Source organism: Xiphophorus maculatus, chromosome 18 (assembly GCF_002775205.1).
Source record: "Xiphophorus maculatus strain JP 163 A chromosome 18, X_maculatus-5.0-male, whole genome shotgun sequence".
NCBI classification, from domain to species: domain Eukaryota; kingdom Metazoa; phylum Chordata; class Actinopteri; order Cyprinodontiformes; family Poeciliidae; genus Xiphophorus; species Xiphophorus maculatus.
The window spans coordinates 3776778-3801021 of NC_036460.1; the positions used below are offsets into that span (position 1 = coordinate 3776778).

General features: G+C 34.8%; 1 protein-coding gene and 1 long non-coding RNA gene across 3 annotated transcripts in view; both read left to right on the forward strand.

Moving 5' to 3' along the window:
* The first annotated feature begins 1915 nt into the window (after positions 1-1915).
* On the forward strand, positions 1916-7404 carry LOC102238159. 2 transcript variants are annotated; one of them, XR_001351232.2, is made up of 6 exons: positions 1916-2170; positions 2302-2432; positions 6065-6118; positions 6466-6547; positions 6679-6759; positions 7266-7404. It is a non-coding gene; the product is annotated as an uncharacterized LOC102238159 (long non-coding RNA). The 2 variants fall into 2 exon arrangements; XR_002754333.1 differs by lacking the exon at positions 6466-6547 and having other exon boundaries at positions 1917-2170.
* A 10864-nt stretch (positions 7405-18268) lies between these two features.
* LOC102218489 (neuroblast differentiation-associated protein AHNAK) overlaps positions 18269-24244 on the forward strand; it is a gene marked incomplete at its 5' end in the record, with an annotated part of 28658 nt that continues 22682 nt past the window's right edge. Inside the window, one exon of the mRNA XM_023351690.1 lies at positions 18269-18305. Coding sequence (XP_023207458.1) covers positions 18269-18305 — 37 coding nt within the window. The remainder of the gene's footprint in view (positions 18306-24244) is intronic.

The window sequence follows — 24244 nt, forward strand, 5'->3', positions numbered from 1 at the left end:
ATTAGACTTTTATTTTCGTTCCATTTCACAGTTATGCGATACTTTTAGTTGGTCTGTTACTTAAAACACATTGAAGTTTGTGAAGCATTAAGGCCAAACATTTTCTCCTGTGTCTCTTTTTTAAACATTTTGCAGCTTTTATTGATTTTAGTAACAGAACATTGTTTTGTTTTTTTATTACAATACATAAATGCTCTTACTTGGATTTTAGAATGTAGTTCTTTAGCATTTTAAGCTTCACCATCAGTGGGAGTTTTTTCAACTCAGGGACTAAAATCTGACTATTTTTGACTTTATCAACATGAAAATTAGCCTTTTTATTTCCTAATCTGCTGTAATTGTCCTGTTCTGAGATTTTTAAACTCACTTTCAGGATCTGAGTGCATGTTCTTTTTCTTTTTACAACTTCACAGCAGTTAAATAAATTAAATTAAGCATGCAAAGCAATGGTCTTTAGTTTCAGGACTACTTTGAACTATGGTTCGGCATCTTTGTTGTAAAGTGATTGAAACAGCAAATAATCCCAGGTATAATCTCATGAAATATCTGGGAATATCAATAATTGTCTGCAGCAGCAGCTGCCTGTGATCAATAAATCATTTTCAATAAAAGTTCTTAAATCATTTTCTGTGTTTTCATTTTTACCTGCGACGTGTGATTTCAGCTAGAAAAAAAGCTAATGTAGATAATACGTATGGAGTGCCAATTGTACCATTAGTCAAAAATCAACAGCAACAATTTGGATTATTTAGTCTGACTCAAGAATGTTTTTTTTTTCAAACTCATATTTTCACCATCATTGTTTTTTATTCTTTTGTATATTTAATTTGCTTAAATAATATTTAGTTGTTGCCCTGCGACAGACTGGCGACCTGTCCAGGGTGACCCCGCCTCTCCACCGAAATGTTCGCTGGAGAGGCACCAGCATCCCGACCCCATTAGGGACCAGGATGTTAGAAAATAGATGGATGGGGGGAATATTTAGTTGTAGCCTAAACATTGAGCTCCAAACTAAATCTTTAGGACGGAATTCAACAAATGGCAGTTTAGCCACAAGATATTTAGCTTACAAACTAAATATTTAATTAGTGAGCTACATATTTAGCTTCAAACTACTTGTTTAGTTTGTAAACCGAACATTTAGTTTCAGCAAATGTTTTGTTTTCAAATTAAATTCTTAGTTGGAAACTAAATATTTAAGATGAGTTTCAACAAAAAAAAAAAAAAACATAAATTGCCAAGTAAGTATTTAGTTTTGACCTAAAAAAAATTACTTTTCAAACTAAATATTTTCACTGCAAAATATTTTTGTTTGAAACTGTGACATTTAAATGAATGAAAAACATGGTGAAAATATAAAAAAATAAACCCCCAATATTTTGTTCTTATGGCAGGCTAAGTGTACAAATTTAGCTTGCAATATTTAGTTTGCAAGCTAAATTCTTAGCTCCAAACCAAACATTTAGGATGGGTTTCAGCAAATGGCTAGCAACCTAACAAACAATTTGGTTTAACCAAATATGTGGTTTGAAGCTAAATATTTAGCTTGCTATTGTAAATATTTAGCTTGTAAGCTATATATATTTATATCGTAAACTAAAAATATTTAGTTTGTAAGCTAAACATTTAGTTTACTAACTAGATATTTGTAAGTAAAATATTTCTGCTTGCAGCTATAAATGTTTAGCTTGTGACCTAAATGTTTAGTTTTCAAGCTAAATCTTCAAACTAAATATTTAGTATGGGATTAAGCAAATTAACAGTAAAAGAAAAAGTTACTCAAGTAAAGGTAACTGCATAAATATAACTAGTTATTACCCATCTGAATGCATCGGACTGTATGGTTGTATCAGGTTACAGCGTCCCTAAAATAGCCGGCTGATCCCGGTGCAGCTGCTGCGGTCGGTCAGACCTTCTGGGTGTTTCTGCCTCCGAACCTCCGTCTGGTCCGAGCGGATCCGGGAGGAGGAGCGACCAGGAGGCGGACATGGCGGTGCCCAGCCCGGGATAACCACCGCTCCGCTCCACCGGGGACCAACTTTCTCCGATTATGCGACGAAATGAATAAAATCACAATGTTTGGAGAAAACCGATGCTGCAGCGTTGCAACTGTCCAAACTTTTGCCGGCAGATTTCCAAATGCAGGAACGGCTTTTCCAGGGAAATGAAGGTAAATCATTACAAACTGCATGGAGTTCACAATAAAAAGATAGCCTGGAATATAAACGTCTAATGTTTTTAAACCACTTTTAACGCTTTTTGTCAAGTTTTGCCAATGAAATTTCTCCGTCCTCGTTTCAGCGGCTGTGTTCAGGTTAAAACCCCGCGGATCCTTCACCTCTGCTGGGAACACCGTGTTCACCGTCACTGCAAGTTTCTCCAACTTCTCCACCACGAAAAAACACATGAAAGGGTTAATTCATCAGCTACGGGTTAGAAATTAGGTCATTTTTTTAGCACAATAATCAAAATCCAACAACGGTTTATATTTTCTTAAGATGATTTACGCAGTTAATAAATAAATAAAATAGATAGACCTGAAACACAGCTGTCAACCGTTATTCACTGGAAAAACAAAGTATGTTTGGTTTAAAAAAAGTATTTTTGGTAAATATCTTATAACATTAGAAATACGACAAAATTAATGTACAGGTTTTGAGAAAGACGTAGGAGCTTAAGTCAATAATTCATTTAATATTGATGAAAATTTTCTGGTTCTTCTGGCAGATTATTTCCCATTCAACGGCTACCGCGCCGTTACCTAGCAACCCCTCGAGACTCCACCCATCACCTAGCAACCCACTTCTAGTTCCGCCGTCAGATTATTTCACTTACAGCATGGCCAAAAATGTCTGTCATAATAAGATAACCTGCTATAAAGCTACTTTTTCATCAATGTTCATGAATTATCGACTCAAAACATGCTCCTATATTTCGCTGAAAAGTTGCTAAGTTATTTTTTGTCTTATTTCCAACTTGTTAGAACTAAACTGAAAAAAATAAATATGAAGGTCCATTTATTTCTATAACATGAGGCAAAGTTCTCCATTTTTTAAATGAACTGGTGCATTTTAAGGCTATCGATTTATGTATTTCTGCTTTTATTTTTCTTTATGTCAGTTTCAGTTTTCCATATCTAAAATACTTATTTTAACAGAAGTACAGTTAAGTTGTTTGACGTTTTAAGACAAATCAGAAGTATATTTGTATATTTTTGAGGTTTTATGGACAATTTTAAACAACATTAAATGCGATTTAATGCTTACATAATCCTTAATGAAAGAAAAAAAGAAGCTTTTCTCAGTAGTTTGCATGTCTCCTGATTTCCAGTATCTGTTTATAGTTTCCAGTTATTTTTCTGTTTGTGTCTGGGTGCAGTAGCAGATTTCAAACACTGGTGGGCGCTGTTGGTGCAGGTTTATTTTTCCCTTATACCTGTTTGACAGATAAATGTTAGAAATTGAAGAAAGTAAGCTAGAAATTTAAGAGAATAAACTTGAAATTAACAAACTAGAAATTTAAGTGAATAAACTCCCCGGAGGCGTGACATCACTGCCGGAGTTTAAACTCCCAGTCACTCCCTGTAATTGGTTGTGGACGTTTTGGAGGGTCAGCTGTTGACCCCTGGCTCTGGGTGTGTCTAATCGCCTCAGCCCACCCAGTCTCTGCTGACTGCAGACTGGTAAACATGTCTGACACGAGGTGAGCAAAGTGGGGTTTAAATTCGCCGAGCTAAAGATAAAACGCTCCTTTGACGCCAACATTCGGCCATCTTGTCTCAACAGACCAGTTATTTCTCGGAGTCCTGGGAAAGTTTGCAAATGTTCTGATAGGTTTTCTACAAACTTACAATGTCACAAACATTGGTGCTTTGTCAAGATTTAAGCAACCAGTAAAGCTCATAAGTCACTGTATTCATTTAGTAACTTCCTGTATTAAAAACAGCAGTTTGGGTAGTTTAGAAAACACAAAACCTTACCAAGTAATTTTGGTCTAGTTTTTATTGCAAATATCTTAAAACACTTGAAATGAGACAAAAGTAATTTACAAGTAACTTCTCAGCCAGATACAGGAGCTTGTTAAGTCAATAATTATTTAATATTCAGATAAATTCATTTATAACAATCAATTTTTCCCTGCTACTCTGCCAGATCCAGAGTAGCTAAAAATTGTTCCCAACTAAGAGTAGCATTTAATATTTAAAAATGACATCATCAGATGAACGAAAATATAAAGTTTAGTGGAAATTTTATATCAGAGAGGTAAAATGTCAAAAATTTTCATAACTTTCATGAGTTTTTCATCAAAAGAAACTGACCTGGGAAAGTCTCTTTTTTCTGTTATTTATATGAATTATTCTCATTTGGTCCTTAAAATACCAAAATTTCCACTTGACTTTATATTTTGCTCCCTCTGATTATGTAATTTTTAAATATGAAATTATTGATAATTTGATAAATTACTCAGAACTAGAGTAAATATTTTTACCAAATACTTTTTTACTCTTACTTAAGTAATTTCTTGGATGGCTACTTTTTACTTTTACGTGAGTAAAATAAAATATGTTGAAGTAGTTCTAATCTTTCTTGACTACAGTTTTGGTTCCTTTACTCACCTCTGTCCAAACCTTAACTTGATCTAAATACTTAAGAATGTCTTTCAAAAGGACGACTCGCTTTATTGACTTTATTGGGACGTAAACTTGAGTGTCATCTGCATAGCGGTGAAATGTGAAGCCGTGTTTCCTAAAAATAGAACCAGAAACTGAGCCTCCAGTGTTCAAATAGTTCAGGTCCAAGAATTCATCCCTGAGGAACGAACATTTGAATATTCTGTCTCTCATATATGATTAAAACCATACATTACTCTTTTGTTCTTTGTATATTTCAGCCTGTAAATGCTTTTTAAAAAAACTTAAATTGGAAACATTTACATAAAACAAACAAAAAAATAATAACTTTATCATCAAACTGGTTCACTGAACCGCCTATATATACTACTGGGAGAAGCTCTGTGTGTGTGTGTGTGTGTGTGTGTGTGTGTGTGTGTGTGTGTGTGTGTGTGTGTGTGTGTGTGTGTGTGTGTGTGTGTGTGTGTGTGTGTGTGTGTCCTCCACTCTGAGGACCCAGTAATTTATTTACTATTCTGGATTTTTTGCAGATAGGATCTTTTGTGCTCATGTTGATGCTTTAGAAACCAAGATGTTGAGATAAACAGAATGCACGGCACTTTTTGGCTCCTCTAGTCAGGATTCGTTAAAACTCTTTGAATAAATTATTATTTCATAGCAGTAGCTTAATTACTTATAAGTTTCAACCTTTAAATTGAGTTTTTAGTCTCTCTGGAGTCTTGGATCGTCTCCTCATCTATTTAAGTCAATAAACTCTTTTTTTTTTCTTCTCCATTAATTTCCAAACATTTAGGTAATTTTTCTTTTTTTTTTTTTACCCCTCCAGGGGGTCTTTTTTTTGTGGGCTCTAGTGTCCCTTATATGATAGTAGGCTGACAGGAAACGGGGAGGGGGGAAGACATGCGGCAAATGTCGTCGGGTCCGGGAGTCGAACCCGCGACGGCCGCGTCGAGGACTCCAGGCCTCCAAATACGGGTCGCACTAACCGCTACGCCACCATGGCACGCCCTTAGGTTATTTTTCTGCTGAAATACTAAATACTAACTGTTTTTAGTTTCCTATTTGAGTCCACTAGCTCTGTATTCAAAAATGTATTAGCTGCACAATGGAGCGGTTGGTAGTCATGTTGCTTAGCAACAAGAAGGTCCTAGGTTCAAATCCTGACCTCTTTCACTTCTTCTCTTCTGTTTTCCACTTTGAAAAGTGTTGCCTCATATTTATACCTGAGGAAAACAGGAAGTCATAACCTACCAAATTAAAAGTTGTTTTGATATAAATGAAAAATGTATTAGTTAGTTAAAAAAAAAATCTTAACATTTTTCCCACACTGGATAACAATGATCCAATTAAAATTTGGACTTTTCTAATAAAAGATGAATAAACAATAGAAATATAAGGAGAATTACATTTTTAATTTATATTTTCCTTCATCAGGAAGTGTGGGGGATTCTTTCCAGGAAGTGATGAAAACTCTTCTGTTGACAACAGGTAACAATCAGAGGTTTTTACAGTGAATCTCAAACTATTATTGTTAAACAAATGAATGGATGAATTAATAAATCACCAAATAATAAGCCAGACTTGTAATAATTAAGACAAAACTGGTAATAAATAAAAGTATTTAAACTAAAATGAATAGTTTGTTACAGTATTCAGTTATTTTAGAGTCATTTTCAGCTCTTTTAATTGACCCTGAAATCTGATTGGCTAACCTCCACAGAAAGTCCACTTCTGTTGGAAGTCAAAATAAATCTATTTTACTTTCAGTGTTTTTTTGTTTATTTTATTGTTTATTTTCTGCACTTTAATTGCCGCTCCGTTCTGCCGGTGGACAGACGCGGTGACGAGGGTGCGAACAGCAATCGGTGGCTCCTCCTCTCTGACTCGCTCACACTTTTACCTGCCAGATGTTTGGAGGTGAAACAAACTCCACCACACTGAAAAACCGAACTACATCTGATTCTAATCAAGTTAAAGTTTGAGGGGAAAAAAAGAGAAAACAGCCTTTTGTTTAGTGGACGCATTTAATCTCTTTGCTTTGTCTTTAGGTGAAAAGAACTGAAAAGACTCTTATCTGAATGTGGAAACATTTCAGTTTCATATGACATGAAGCTGAGTTGGAGAAAATAGTAAGAAATTTCTGAATTGAAAAAGTCAAAATTTCTAGAAAAAACAAAGAAAACTTTGAGTTTAAAAAAAATAAAAAATTTGCAAGAAAAATCTCAAATTTTTATGTTAATTGCAGAAATTTTACAGAAAACATAAGAGAATTGAGTTTGAAAATTTAAACATTTGCTAAAAAAAACCCTGGAATTTTTAGTAATTTCTGAGTTTTTTAAAATTTTGTTATTATTATTTTTTGTTTCTGGCAAATTTTCAACTATTCAACCTCAGAAATCATATAGAATAAAATTGGAAATTTCAGAGTTCAAAAAGTCATAAATTTGCCGTCGTAGATTTGATTTTTATCTCAACCTTGCAGTTTGGAGAACATGACAGAATAAATTCTGTCATGTTCAGTGACTGAAGTTTAAAACACTCCAAGGATGAAAACATGTTTACAGTGTTTCCTTTGAGCTTAAATTCTTCCAGAAATCCAGATGAAAACCTGAACGCTGCTCTTCCTTCTCTCCAGGAACCAGGAGCATCAGAACCACAGATCCACACCGAACCTTTTCTGTCCTTCTAAGACAGACAGCAGCTTCCTGCTATGTATTCTGTATAAAATACATTTTTGTACAGGAGGAATATTAAATGCAAATTTACTCAAAGTACTTTGTGTCTTCTAAAAATGTATTTTATTGATTTGCATTTATTACCATCTGCATGCAGCAGAGATAGTTCAATAATCCACCTGAACCAATCAGAGTTTGACTTTACGTTTGTGCAACAACGGACGCTGGAAACAAGTTACGAAGTAGATGCTTTTATTTTGGTAATTTGCAGTGGTGTTACCTAGAAAGATATTTTGGTGAACCCTAAAGCACCAATCACAAAGATCAGTTCTGCTAATGCTAAAGCACTACATGCTACAACATTTTATTTAGTAGAAGCTGATGCTAAGATGCTAACTTTAATTCAAGCTAGTTTGAAAAGTAGAAAATTTGACAGAAAAAAACGAAGGAATTTTGAGATTAATCTCAGAAATTAAAAAAAACAATATAATAATTTCTGACTTTGAAAAGTCAGGAAAAAAAAGATTTTTCAAACTCAGAAATTTCTTGGCTTTTTCTCAAAGATTTCTGAGATTAATCTCAAAATTACAGAGGTTTTTTTTTCTAGCAATTTTTTTGACTTTGACTCAGAATTTCTTTCAAGAAAATTTCTGAGATTTTTAAAAATGTTCAGATTTTTTTCTAGCAAATATTTTCCTTTCAAACTCAGACATTCCCACATTTTTTATAGCAAATTTGCAACTTTCCAAGCTCAGAGATTTCATTGTTTTTTCTACAAAATTTTTGAAATTAATATCAATATCTGAGTTTTTTCTAGCATTTGTTTTACTTTTCAAACTCTGAAATTTCTATTTTTTCTCGAAAATTTCTGAGATTTATTTGGTGGAAATTTAACCCTTTACATTTTTTCCCCATCCTCCCATTTTATATTCTCACTTATCTGTGTAGGTCAGTGGTTGATTGGCTGCCAGTCTTTCACATGAATTAAATAAAAACAATAAGGATGAATAAACTACAAAACTTTGACAAGTTTTTCATTTGTGCTACTGCTCCTATTTTTGGCAGCCTAAAGGTTTTGCGTCTTAAAGCAAGCGATTCCTCTGAGCAGCAGAGAAGAAAGGAGCTGAAGATGAGACGGTTAAGCTGTGAATGATGAGAAGAAACGCCGTTTGATCCATCTGAGCCACCGTCTCTTAAACCCACAGGATTTTCAGGGTTTCAGCAGAAAGGAAACGTTTGCACATGATTCAGCTACCAGCTACTCTGCAGTCGGATTATCTGAGGCTTATTGCACACAAACAGCACAGACCAATCCTCATTTATTCCCTCCAATTTCTTATTAAAAAAGGGAAATACAACTTTAAAAAAAAATTAAAGTCTTAAAATGAAGCGGAAAGCAAAGGTTTGTGTCCATAAGTAAGCATGAATAACTTTTACTATCTAATTAAACCCAATATATCTTCATAAACCTAAAAGCTTTACTATAAAACATAAATAAATATTTTTTATTCTTTCTAATGAAAGTTATTTAGTTCTTAAACAATAAAGAAATAATTTGTAATTATTTCTTAATTGTTTATTATTTACATAAAGGAATTATTATTTAATAAACAATTTTTTAAAATAATTGCTATTAGTTGACAACACAAGAAAAGGATGAATTGGACACTTTTGCTACAAACTTCATCTATGAGCTTTTGGACATAAACAGATGAAGAAGAAACTAAATTTGATAACTTTTTTCTTTCCTCGGAGGATAAGAAACAACCAAAAACTCAGATTTCAGGCACAAAACAAAAATTAGGGAAAAGGACACAACAAAGCTAAACGCAGCTACGATTGATAGCTTGAGCAGGGAGCAAATAGCCAGACCACAACAGTTGTTTGTGAGCATAAAGTTTGTTAGGTAACAAAATGCTTTTTCATAACACTTTTTACTTTTCATACGTCCTCTGATTGCAATAAATCAATAATTATGATCTTTCTGCATATTTAGACAATTAGGAGAAAAAACTGAACTGCTACGTACACTGTAATCACCCCCTTCAAAATAAGAGCACGAATGTTTGTTTAATGAATTCTCAACATTCAATAAACAAAACTTCAACACAAACATTGAATGTTTTCCATCTAAAAGTTTACAAAACTGCCAAAATAATTTAAAAATTTATTTTGTGGAAGCTAAGTGCTAAAAGTGCTCAAAGTTGAAAAATTAGCTTTGCTATTAGTGCACTAACACAACTGACTTCACCACTGAGGAGAAAAGATGAAGTGAAAATACTTATTTAGAAAATAATATCACAAAAAAAATTCCCTGTGGTCAAACACACAAGTTTGACCACATAAGATAAAAAATAAAACGGTTTAAGTCTTCGGTTCCCCTCCTCTTTCAGACTTAAACCATCACAAATGATCAGCCAGCCGAGCTGCCGTGCTTGTGGTGAGTTTGCAGTCATTTTGTGTGAACAACACCCAGAGTCCAGCCGCTCTAAGCCCAGAAACAAGGCGCAGATAAAGCCCCCGGCAGCAGCAGACAATGGAGCCGGGCTTTGGCAAACGTCACCTCAAACTGCTGACTGCCCACTACTGCTAATACGCTCCTGTTCGGCCTTCATACACACTTATTTGTTTATTCCTAACAAACAGACACTTATAAACAGATATGAAAGCAAACTAAGTACCTCAGTCTGCAGATTTGATAAGAAAAGTGAAAATAATTCTTTGTTACTAATGAATGAGCAGAATACTTACATTTACTCAATTACATTTACTTGAGTACATTTTTTTTTAAATGTACTTTTAAGAGTATTTTTACCACACTGTACTTTGAGTAATTTTATTATGAAGTATTTCTACTCTTACTTGAGTAAAATTTCTGGATTTTCTACACTGAATGAAAAACAAACATGTTTCAACCAAAGATTCACCAGACACACAGACACCTGCAGTTTTTGTCCAAGTTTTGTGAGTTTTTAATGAAATAAACTGATTTGGGAACATTTTCTTTTTCCTGATTTTTTTTTTTGTTGTTGTTGTTACTTGAATTAACTATTGTAAATTTGTCTTTAAAATATCAAAATGAGTCCAATTTTTGGCTACTCTGCCCACCTCTGCTAGCAGAACTACTGTATATTGTGTGGTTATAAAAATAACTAAAACATTCCGAAATTATAGATATAATATCCTTCGTTTTTGTGTTTACCAATCTACTTATTATCCTTTTGAACTGTTTGAATTGATGTGAAATTAATTGCCCTCCCCCCACAAGCAGTTTACGTCAGCAAATTACAAATTACGGCACTCCGGCCGGCGGCGCTAAGCTGCCACAAAATGGCGGCAGCTAAAGTTGGAAGAAAACTCCGGAATCAGTTACTTGTTACAGTTACTCAGTAAAATTACTTTTTTCTAACTCTTACTTGAGTTATTTCTTGGGTGGCTACTTTTTACATTTACTTCTTGAGTAAAAATATGTTGAAGTAGCGCTACTCTTACTTGAGTTCAGTTTTTGGCTAAGTCTGCCCACCTCTGTGAATCGGTACCGCATCCCTCCGTCCATGATACTCTCCTCCCTCTTTCTCTGTCATCGTCTGGCTATTCGGTATCCACGCTGACGGTGTCACTCAGTGTCACTCTGACCCAAACAGTTAGACCGACCCTCTGATCGCCTCCGACACCCACCGGCCTCCCACAGCTCTCCCAGCCTGCGTGTGGGCTGCTCCCCCGGTTCATCGCCTCCTTTTGGGCCTCCTGCTGCGGACCATGTGCGAGTGTCTGCGTGGGATATTCAGAGTCACCTGGACACCTTCCTCCGATACAGGTAATACTCGATTTCTATTTAGATAACATTTACATAGCATTTAAAGCTATAGATACGTAAAAGAGTGTGATTTGTTTTCTTATTTGCTGAAAAGCAAAGCTGTTTCCACGCCAGGGTTTCCCGTGATGTTTAGAAGAAGCCGTGTTTACCCGACAGATATTGTTGTTAATACGTGACTTTTTCTGTGTTGGTGAGAAATGCAAAGCAGGATTTTAACAATATTTAGGATTGTTTAAGACAAAAAAAACCCATCAAAACATTGGCTCATATGGCATTGTAATTAATTTATTTATAAAAGTAACAGTTTCAAACTAAATATTTAATTTGCAAGCTTAATACTTAGCTTGCAAATACTTAGCTCTGAACAGTCTAGCTCAGAACTTAATATTTAGTGAGCAAGCTAGCTATTTAGCTCCAAACTAAATGGCTAGCTTCTTTACTAAATATTTTATCATCAAGCTAACTATTGAATTTACAATCCTAATATTTAGCTTCAAACTAAATATTTAATAGCATGCTTGCTGACTGTTTACTTAGCTTCACACTCACTATTTAGTGTGCCATAAACTAAATAGCTAGCAACTATTTAGTTCCACAACTATTTAGTTCATATCTAAATAATTAGCTTAGTTCTGAGCAAGCTAAATATTTAGCTAATATGCTAATTTAGTTGCCAGTGAGCGGAAGTAGACTTATCAAAATAAAGGCTGGCTCTGATGAGCCTCTGAGCTAATATTTTATTAAAGCAAAAAATGGCATTATAATTCTTGCAAAATGTCAAATTAAGGAACTTTGGACATTTGAAGTATTTTCCTGTTTGTCAGGGGCCTAAAGGACAATAACTATTTCATGATTCCCACGTGTTTGTGTTTCAGTTGTCCTTTGTATTTGTTCTCCTATCATTTCTGGTTGCATTTATGTTAGTAAATGTCTAGCGGCTCCCACCAAATAAATCTTAATGCAGAAAGTAAGGATATGGTAGCTAGTTTCTTTCAGTAGATTTGTTTAGTTTTTGACTATTTCTGAGGTCAGACACTGATGTTGGCTGATAAGGCCCGTATCACAGTATCCGCTCTAACTCATTCCAAAGTGCAGGTTGGGGTCAGGAAATGAAATCCACAAATGAAATGAAAGTTGGGAGCAGAAAATAGACCAAACATGTTTGTATATTGAACTATCACATATTCCCAAGGTAAACTTCTGGAAAACAGCCTCACACCATGATCCCCTAAAATGCAACAATCTAGTGTTCTTTTAGTAAATACTTGATCATTTGTAGCAAAGAATGAAAAATACTTCTAACATCACCGTGTGAAAAGCTCAGCCTCTGTTGACTATTTTTTTATATTAACTGATTAATAATTAGATAGCAAAAGATGCTTAATAGGATTTTTTTCTTACAGAATTTAACCAGGTGAAGCTAAAACTGCTACTTGAATTTTGGTAGAGATGGAAAGTATTTACTCAGTTACATTTGCTTGAGTAACATTTTGGAAAATTGTACTTTTTGCTTTTACTTTAGTAAAAGTGTCTTGAAGTAGTGCTACTTCACCCACCTCTGGTTCTGGATAAAACATACAGTATTTACAAACAAATATGCTTTTTTATCTGAAATTCAAAATTTTAATATTTTTTGTACAGTTTTGGCTTAATTGCAGCTCTGAGTATGTTGTTTTTCTTAGAGGAAACAGCCTTTATGTACTGTTTGTATAATCTTGTAAATAATCAATAATTAAATTAGTTGAAATAAAATTATTTCAGTAATCGATTAATCACTACTAATCTGATTAATCGTTTCAGCCCTACTGTTTTATTTGAATAAATTATGTTGTTACTTTTAAAAAAAAAGAAAGGTGTGGGAGCATCACCTGTTATAATGTGTAACCGTGGCAACAAGGTATGTGTTTTACAATTGCGATTAGCTGTTTAGCATCTGAAAAGCTCAAATAATACTTGAACTCTGACCCCAGTTCCCAGAGAACTTGAATAGGAAGCTTTATGGCTGCAGAGCAGAGAGAGAAGGAGGAAGTTCAAACCTTCCCTTCCATCCATCATAATGTTCAGAGATCATATCCCCTACTCCAACATCTCTCAATGAGTCAATGAGATGGGTTAGCAGAGCTTGATAACAACTGATGGTGTCAGCCAGGACACTGCTGTCTGGAAACTGAGCTGTTCGCTTGTCATGACGGTTGGATGAGACATACAGCAACAGTCTTCAGTCAGAGGCCTCTTCAGATTGGTTGAAAGGCTGACTGCTTCTGGAGAAAGCATCAACATCAGCAGCTACTCTTTGAAGATGCGTGGATGATTTGAGTTACTTTAACATTTAATTTTTGTGTTTTTGATTAAATTAACTGAACTTGAGAGCAGGGTAGTTTGGTTTTTTTTTATTATAGTTTAGTTTTATTTCGTTGTGACTTTTTGTTTTCATCTAATTCAATTAGTTTTAATTAGTTTTTACAGAGTTTGCTAGTTTTGTTAGTTAAATATTGTTTCTATTTAGCTTTTATTAGGAAATTTCGTTGAATTCTGTTCAATGACAATAAATGCTATCTATTCTATTCTATTCTATTATGGTCGTAGTTTTAGTTTCTTCACACATTGGTTAATTTTTAGGTGCAGAATTCAAAAGGTATTGTTTTGTGATTATGTTTACATTTATTGGGTAGTAAATACTCAACAGAAGATACTCTTTTAAAAAACTGTATCCATTTACTGTTCAACAATCAACAAACGTTTCCATTTTACGTGCTAGCATTAGCGCCTCCAGGAGGATTATGGAGCGCTGTAATTTGTCGACAGCTGACATAAACTGGTTGGGAAAACAAAGATCAATTTCACATCAATTCCAAAAGACTAACATAGATTTATAAGCAAGAAAATGAAGGATATTATATCTATAATTTCTGTGTGTTTTAGGTAGTTTTATAAACACACATTATAGTTCCAGTTAGTTATTGTTTTTCTCCATTAATTACCGTTTTCTCAATTTCAGTTGTTGTTATTTTGCTAGTTTAGTTAACTATAATTACCTTGCTTGGGAACAAATGCACCATTTGTTGGTGACAATCGATTTTTCATCAGGTTCATTGATTGCTGCTCTACAGCGACATCTAGTGGTCCCAGTTGAAAACAGGAAGTGTAAACAGTGTGAGCTGCATACTGTCTGCAAGCTCTGATTTCCTGACCTGTTTAAGCTCTGGCAGCGGCAGAGTTGTGTTCTGGTGAGACCTGCAGGCCTCACCAGTAAAAATAAGACACAACAGTATAAAATAATTTAACTATAAATCATTTAAAATAACAAAAAGTGATGTTTTATAGTAATCAGATGATCAAACTCCCTCTCTCTGCCTCAGTAATTAGTTACATTTACTCAGCTACTTTTACTTGAGTAACTTTTTTTGAGAAAATTTATTTTTACTACTCTGTGCTTTGAGTAATTTTATTATGAAGTATTTCCACTCTTGAGTAAAATTTCTGGATTTTCTACATGTCTTAACCAAAACTTCACCAGACTCAGACACACACCCGCAGTTTCTGTTAAAGTTTCATCCGTTTTTTATTGAAAGAAACTGATTTGGAAAAAAAAATATATTTTACCTGATTTTGTTATTTTTGAATTATGAATTGAATTATTGGGATTTTTGTTCTTAAAATACCAAAATTCCCACTTAACTTTATATTTTGGTCCATTTGATGATGTAATTTTTAAATATTAAATGATTGATCATTTGATCAGTTACTCAGTACTTGAGTTGACGTTTTACCTAATACTTTTTACTCTAACTTGAGTAAAAATTTTGGTTACTTTACCCACCTGTGAAAACAATCAGGATAATTTAGTTGTACATAATTCAAAAATGACAAAATTATGTTTTACAACAATCAGACTCCCAGTTTCTGCCTCCCTGTGACTCCCAGCTCTTTTTTCGGGTCCCAGGCCTGTAAATCCAGGCTTTGTGTGGGAGCTGGATTGAAACAATGACCATGTTAGCTGACCGAGAGCTGGCGGCCCGATCTGTGCTGACAGCATCTCCTCCCTTACAAACCGGCTGCTGGCCGGATTTAAAATGAGAGGAAGGTGAAAGGCTGGCCAGCGGAGGTGGTAGAGAAGAGTAAGAGTACCACTACTTCAACATGTTTTTACTCCATTAAGAGTAATTTGGTAAAAAGTTACTCAATTACTGAGTAGCTGATCAAATTATCAATCATTTAATATTTAAAAATTACACAGTCAGATGGATGAAATATAAAGTTAAGTGGAAATTTTGTCATTTTAAGGACAGAAATGACAGAAATACAAATAAATAACAAAAAAAAAATTAGCAAAATCAGGCAAATCAGTTTTTCAATATAGAACTCATGAAACTAATGAAAATAGGCTAAAGTGAAAAGTATTTGACTTTTAATAATCATAAACTTTCCAAGTCTGTTTTAGAAAATACATAAAAATACGTAAAATCTAATTTTTTTGTGTGCAAATTTTAAATTTTTGGAGCTCAAAATTTTCAAAATTTTTGCTAAAAAAGTTTCTCAGATTAAGTTCAAAATTTCAGATTTCTTTGGTGGAAATTTGCTCCTCTATTTTTTTTATATCTGCCATTCCCTAAAACGCCGTCGTACTGAACGCACTTTCAGTTGGGTTGGAAATCTCTTACGTTCTCACGGTTTGTTTCAAAAGTGTGGTCTCTGTGTGCCGTTAAATGCTCCTAACTAACAAACAGCAACATTATTCCTTTTGATTGGCTCCATTTTTGGTTGAATAAATTATTTAGGACTAATAAAAAACCCTGTCTGGGTCACATGCTGTACTTGGATCAGAAAGGATTCACGCTGCCAAGCAGAAATTTAGTTAGAGATAAACACATAAAATAAATCATTCAGCTCGCAGCTGCAGCTGCCTCCCTTAAATGCATCACACTTTCTCTAAAATAAGATCTAAGGCTTGCTGTTTCTATTTTCAGCTATTAGCCTTAAAATAACTTCCTGACCACAGAGCTGCTGTGCGCTCAAACAGAATTATCTAATTCAGTAAAATCAGTTTTTTATTATTTTATACAAATCCATAACATAAAATGGATTCTTCTTTGACAAAAATACAAAACATTTAGAGAAAAATGTCTAATTAATCAGTGACTGTTGCTGTAAGTTTGGATACAGAAAGACAAACAACTGTATAATAAACAGATATTCATGTACAAACATCATCAGCTTGAATTCCTGCGACAGCATGTACATAGTAATAAAAGGAGTAAATTTCTGCCAAAAAAACTCAGAATATTTTCTAGAAAAATCATGAAAATTTCTGACACTGGAAAGTCCTAAATTTTGGAGGAAAAAAAATCTGAAATTTTGAAATTAATCTCACAATTAATCTTGGATTGTTTTGATTTTCAAATGTCGAAAATCTTTGACTCAAAATTTTTGAGATTTTTTTTAGAAAAAACTGGAACATTTCTGAGCTCCAAAAGCTGAACATTTGTGAGAAAAAGCTCAGAAATTTTGAGGTTAATCTTTGAAATTTTCTAGGAAAAAACATGTACATTTTCGACCAAATTTCTGCAAAATGTTTCTATAGAATTTCTGAGACTTATCTAAAAGATTTTCTAGAACAAAACTCGGACATTTCTGAGTTTCAAAAATAAAAAAAGCTCTGACTTTTGAAATGTTAAAAAGTAAAAAATTTCCAAATTTTTTTTAGAAAATTTCTGAGATTTTTAGTGGAAATTTATGCCTACTTTATTAATTAATTAATTAATTAATTAATTAATTAATTTGGTTGTACTGATTTGGAACAAATCGGATTCTTTTGTGCCGTAAAAAAGTTGGACATAGGTCGCATTTGCCTGCTGTGTGATTGTAGCCTTAAATCTCTTAAAGAGGCAGTGTCATGTAAAATGTACATTTTTAGCTTCACGTCATGTTATGATGTTTTTCCTTCATGAAAATCAAACCTGGAGTGTTGATTTGATGTTTAAGAAATCTTTTAATCTTTATCGCAACCGTTCAGCTGTCCAAAACACCTGGGTGGACGAAGCCCCGCCTTCAAGGATGGAGCTCCTCCCCCACTCAGCTCTTTCAGACTAGCCAGCAGCAATTAGCAAACACCTGGTGGAACTGCTGAGCTCATCATAGGAGCTACTTCTCAGTTCAACGCTGGTAAAAACGTTTTTAAAGGGTTAATAGAGGAGCCATGTTGTGCTGACTTCCTGAAGGTGAAGCTTCAGAAAGAGCAGGAGCTTTTAAAGAGACGGAGGCCCAATTTCAAAGTGTTAAATCACAAAGAAACATTTAGTTTAAGTCACACTTGATATATACAGCATTTTAATTACAACTGAAGGTAACATAGTGACTTGATTATGCTATAAAATGGTACTATTTGCCTGGAAAATACATTCTACTTTAATACAGAGGATACTTTTCTTTGGTTGGCTGGTAAGACAATGTCATTAAAGGGTTAATAGAGGCAGAGCTTCAGAAAGAGCAGGACTTTTTAAAGAGACAGAGGCCCAATTTCAGGGCATTAAATCAGGAAGTAAAATGTATATATTTATATACATATATGTGTAAAATATTTTTATAACAACTAAAGTTAACATAGTTACTTGATTCTGCTATAAAATAACATAATGTGGCTGGAAAACACACAGTGCTGCCCATTTAAATCCAGCAGCTTGCACAAATAAAACATGATTAACTAAAGCTCCTTTAAGTTGTCATTTAAAATTTTGATTAATTTCTATTTAATTATGTAAAACATCTTCATTCTGGTGATGAGCAGTTCTCTAAACAAGCCTGGTTCTGCTGCTTTGTCAAACTTTTTCTTGTTTTTCTCCCTCTTTTAATCGCTGTAAGGCAGCTCCACCTCTGCCTGCCCAAATATGGGCGTGTCAGTCCGGCCTCCAGCCAATCAGCTGCCTGGATTCGTCCCTCCAAGAGATGCCATGGGTTTGGGCCAGGCCTGAGTTTCAGTGAGGGGAGCAACAAGCTGGCTGAAGGGGGCAAAGGGGAGCAGAGAGACGGGGAAAAGATATTTATGATTTAAAAAAATAATAATTATAACAAGAGGAAGAAAAGCAGCAGAGTGATGTGAGGAGGGAAAACTGATTTCTGCTGCTGCAGGTGGAGGTGTGTCACATTTAAACCTCTGGAGGAAACACACTGAGGTTGGGAAGTAAAGGTAATTATTATCTGTTTGTGATTTTTCAGCTGATTTAACAAAGCAGCATTCAAACATTTTCATCCGACTAATTTATCTCTGGAAACCTTGTTTAATTTAATGTTGAGTTTTGGCGGGACGGTTTATGCAGCAGTCTCCACTCTGCTGATTTTGGAGAGCATAACAATGGAGTGCTGTTTAAATGCAAAGACGGTTTTAGTTAGACAGCTGCCGCCTGTGTTTATTCCAACATGCCAGTGGCCGGGTACAAACACTCCAGCATTCACTCAGGGTTATGCTATTTATTTGCAGCGTGACATGTCACTGGAATCTCGTTAAGCAACACACCAGACTTTTAAATGTTTTACATTTTGCTGATTGTTTGTTGTGTTTTTTGCTATATGCCACCTGAATGATCAAAATATTTACTTGGTTTTAAAAGCTGCGCTGCTTCTGGGTGTCATTCTGCGAAATAGCTGCTGCCTGAATGCTAAACGGCGGCGGCAGCTGCAGGATGACGGTCATAGGATCTGTTTGTCCCCCCAGTTCCAGCTCAAGCCCTCAGCCTGGTATGCATGACGCCCCAAAGTGGGCGCAGCCGTCAAAACACTCTCTCTTGTAGAGGATCTCCGACGTTTCTGTGTCACTGCGTGAGATTGCAGAAACCTGATTTAAGATGAGATTCAAGACGGTTATAATCTGTCATTTGGTGGTTTTCTACGGGGAGCCGATTGTAAAGCTAAAAAAATTAACAGCAATAGTTTGGGTCATTTAGCTTTTTATGAGAGGAAAATATATGGAGGTCTATTTATCAAAGTCATATTTTCACCTTATTATTCATTAATTTATAAATTTCACATTTTTAGACTAAATATTTCATTAACAAGCTAAATATTTTACAAATTAAATAATTAGTTAATTAGTTAGCTAATTACATAGTTTGCACACCAACAAATATTAAGCTCAGAACAATATATTAAGTTAGTAAGCTAAATATCTAACTTACAAGCTACATATTTAGTTAGCAAACTAAATATGTAGTTTGGAGCCAATTATTTACTTGTTAAACTAAATATTTAGTTTGGAGCTGTACATTTAAATTATAAACTACATATTTAGCTTGCTAACTAAATAGTTAGCTGCAAATCAACTATTTAGTTAGTAAGCTAAATATTTAATTTCAAATTAACTATTTAGCAAGACAAATATGTATGTGACAAACTAAATGTTTAGCTAACTATATATTTAGATAACAAGCTAAGTAATTTGATGCAAGTTATATATTTAGATTTAAACTGTGACACTTACTAATTAATAACATGGTAAAGACAAAACTTTGAAAAATGAAAATCCACTTTTTTATTTTTTTTTATACGACAGGCCAGATAATCCAAATTATTTTTGCTAATTTTTTATTTTAACTTTACAAATGGCTCTGCATGCTGTTGCTCCTGCTGAAGTCAGTTTTCATGTGAGATTCTGGGTAAAGGGAACAAACGGCATCATGAAGACCAAAAAACAGAGCCGCAACATTTAAAACATGCTGTAAAACCTGCGTATTAAAGCCTGTTCACGTGTTACAATGGTCTCCCTCTTATCTTCACCTGTTTTTACAAAAACCAGACAAACGTCTCGGTTTCCAGATGTGCAGAACTGATGGAGGCAGACATTAAAAAAGCTGCAGCTGTAATTTAAATGAAACATGGCTCCACAAAGTGTTGACTCAGAGGGCTGAATGCAAAAGCACTCCACACTTTTCAGATGATTAGTTTTAATTCTCCTACCGTATCCCAATAACATACGTACAACAGCGTATTGGGGCCATTGCAGATAGAAATAGAGGAGGCAGATTTCTGCCAAAAAACTGATATTTTGAGATTGATGTCAGAAATTTTGTAGAAAAAATAAGGCGATTTCTGACTTTTTAAAGTCCAACATTTTCCAGTGTTTTCTAGGAAACAGACAATATCCAAATAAAACCCTTTAAAGTTTGTGGTTCGTATTGTAACAAAAAGTGAAATTAATACTTTTGTAATGCTGTACATGCAAATCAACTGTTACTGTTTCGCATTGGTTGAAATATGCATTGATACTGCAGCGTAGCAGAAAGGAAATCCTTTCAGAAATGAGATGATGGATGAAGATGGTCATCATCAGTTTCCTGGCGACGAACTTTGGGCGGTGGGCAGCGGGTGGGCTTGGACCAGGACTAACGGGTCAAGTGGTGTCATGAGTTTGCTTCATGAGGAAACGCCGCCTGACGTACGTTGGAGCGTGAACTTCCCTCAGACAAGAAAGGAAAACTTAAATAAAGCAACAAATCCAGCCCACACTCACACCTTCAGGATTATATTGAAATTACTCCACAGTTTTATTTCCAACAAGTTTTCTAGCTTCTGTTCCTGCATCTGATCCCATCAAACAACAGAAGCTGTTTGTGAGATGTGAATCGGTAAATTTGTAACTCTGCTTCCTGTTTACATGGAGGCATTTCCTGTCCAGAGGCAGACGCCTGCGGGTGTGCCTTGGTTTTTTTTTTTCATCTGATGTTTAAAATTAGGGGGAACACCCTCTGATCTATCTCTGACAGATCTGGAAATTGTGCTGCTCGGAGGTTGCTCCTATCTAAAGAGGCTGGAGGCTTCCTGAAACGTTCTGCTCCTACGGCCCCCGAGGGCGGCCATCTTGGATGGAGGTGCTGAGCATCATGGCTTGTTTTAGCATTCATTCACTCAACTTATCGTTACTGAATATTTATTCACTTTAATCAAAATTTTTAATTGGTTCCAAGCAGCCAGTCAGGTCCTACAGAGAGTCCTGCACTGGAAAAACATAAAATATTAAAAAGTATTTTTGCTCTACTTTCTAGTACAAATATCTTATTACATTTGAAATAAAACAAAAGTAACTTACAAGTAACTTCTCAGCAAGAGATATGAGCTTGTTTTAAGTAAGTCTTTAATATTGATTTAAATTTTTTTTATAGTTTTACTGGTAGATTATTCCACTTATTTCACAATCAATGGGCACTGTGCTGTTACCTGGCAACCCCGGCCAAGCCCAGCCCGTTACCTAGCAACCTACTGGCAGATTATTTCACTTGTTAGCAGTGAAATAATCTGCCAGACAAACTAGTACTTTATTAAAAAAAATCTAAATTAATGAATTATTGACTTAAAACAAGCTTCTATATCTTGCTGACAAATGATTTGTAAGTTAGTTGTGTTTTATTTCAAGTGTACTAAAATATTTCCCCTAAAACTGACCAAAAATCAAAAAACACTTGGTAAGATTTTGTGTTTTTGTTGTGTTTAAACATGTGGATGAATAATGTCTTTTTGTACCCAAAGACATGTTGCACATAGATTTTGTTCATAAAAATGGAAAAGGTTTCCATTTTTCTGAGATTTCAAAACATTGGGTTTTTCGTGCTGCAAATTATTTCGGTACACTGCAAAAACAAAATATTACAAAATGATTTCTTGTGAAAATATCTTAGTACAGTTGAAATAACACAAAAATAACATTTGCAGCAACATTTGAGTTTGTTTTCAGTCAGTAATTTCCTAATATTGATGAAAAACTACAAAATCCATTGACATATTATTTCACTTATAACAAGACCTTTTTCCCATGTTTTAAGTGAAATAATCTGCCAGTGGAACTAGAACTGGGTTGCCAGGCAACGGGTTGGGCTTGGCTGGAGTTGCTAGGTAACGACGCAAGATATCGAAACTTGTTTTAAATAAATAGTTCGCTAATAATAATGAAAAGGTATTGGTTCCACTGTTAGATTTTTTTCACTCATATCATTTTTCCTAAAAGAGAAATAATCTGTCACTAGAGCTAGCATTTTTTCATCAATATTAAGGAATTATTCACTTACAACAAGTCTTCTCTAATTTTTTAGAGACACAAACTTCAGCTTATCTTTTGAGTTTAGGAGTCTGAAAGATAACGTTACTGGATAAACTATTCCTCTGAGAAGTGTTGGGAACATGGAGAGCTGCGTTCAGCCATCTGATGTGTTTACAGTTAGCGTAGCGCCCTGAATAGAAACAGCTTCCCCTCCTCCAGACGTGTGATTGTCCTAAAATTAGATCCAAAAAAAAAAAAAAAAAAAACTTTTGGTGCTATCTGCCCAGACTGCCACCAATTGTGAGAAAGTTCAGCGGTATTTCCTGAGTGTGAACTCCTGCGCACGCAGGAGAGGAGAAAATATTTTTATGTCTGTTATCTGGTTTCTGCTGATAATACCTCGCTCTACAAATAAATCCCAAACACGTCCTCAGCTGTCTGTCACGCGCCGGAGGAGGCGTTCATATCAACTGTTTAGAGCTCAGCGTGGGGCTTGTTCTCTTTGGGCCGACGGCTGATGCTCCAGTTCAGGCAGAGCAGAGTCAACTACAACGTCTCTGACGGGTCCACAGACCTGGAGAAACCTCAGAGACGGGTCAGGATCTTCCTTCATGTGACCTCTGGTTTGACCTCTGCTCAGGCAAACAGAGAAGATGGCTCGTGAAGTGAAAGGGTGAATTTGGGAGCGACTGTTTGGAGATTATAAGAGACGAGAACCGTGGGGTGCTAACACGTGATGCCATAGAGCCATTGTAGATAGAAAAAAAAACTAAACCCAGAATTTTTTACAATTTAATCTCAGAAATTTCCTTTAAACAAAACTGGAAATTGTACAAGTTTCAAAAGTCAGTTTTGAACTTTTGGAAAGTTTTCTAGTTTCGAAATTCAAAACTTTTAAACTTTTGGAAAATTTTCAAGTTTAAAAATTCAAACTTTTTGACTTTTATGTTTGAAACTTCTCAGAGGTAGAAAATATTGACTTTTGCAAAAAAAAAAAAAAATTTGTTTCAAAAGTCACAAATTTTTGATGTTTGGAAATTTTCCAAATTTCAAAAGTCAAAGGTGTCAACATTTTGTACATTTAGTTTTTTGTTTGTTTTAAAAAAAATTTTTTTTACAAAATTTCTGAGCTCAAAAATTCAGTTTTGTCTAGCAAATCTTTGACTATTCAAACTTTTTTCTTTCAGTTTTTTGTAGAAAAATCTGAAATTTTTTAGAAAATATTTGTTTTCTAAAATTATGATGCGCCTCTAATAGTAAGCTTCTCTCAGCAGGCCTGTTTGCAAACAGGAAGTGAAAAGAACAGAGCAGGATGGCTTACCAAAGTAAAACCGGAAACTGCCATTAAGAAATTCAAACTGAAGACATCAAATCACAGCTGAATAAACAAAGTTCATCACATGTCATTTATTTGGTGGCAACAACTACCTTCCTCTAAAACATTTAAAGCTCACAGAGGGAACGATGGAGGCCGATGCAAACGGAAATGTTTCTTCTTTTAGACTTTATGAGGAATAACTAGCTGAGTCGCTTCAGGGCTTTTTAAACTCTTTTCTGCTAATAAAAGCAGCCGCAATAACAAACCTGCCAAGTTAATCCCGCTGCTGTTAGACAAACCGCGGCTCCAACTCTCCTCGGCTTCCTTATCTTCAGGTTCAGAACTTCACAAGCAGCCGGGCTTCAACAACACGTCGCAGCCTCAGGCGTCAATCATAAGGTTTTACACTTCTTCCTTTTTTTGCTCTAAAATGTTAATTTCAGTTTAAGAAAGTGTGTCTGCAGAAATAGTCGCAGTAACTTCTCAAATACAACATGTCAGATTATTTTCCAAATGTTTTTCTTCTGTTTTCTGTGAGGAAGGAAAGATGAAGAAGATCCAAGTTTATTTTTAAAACCTTTTTAGTCAATTTATAACAGGATTTTGGTGAAAATGTTTTTCTGGCTCACAGGGTTAAAGTTAAATTAGTTCCTATTCATTATTTACCAGCTAAAATCTCCAAACATGAACCGCAGCAAAGAGTTAAGAGTTGATCTGTCTGATATTTTTAAAATCTTCTAATTTGCTTCAAAAAGCATAAACAACAATAAAATCTGAAATGTTC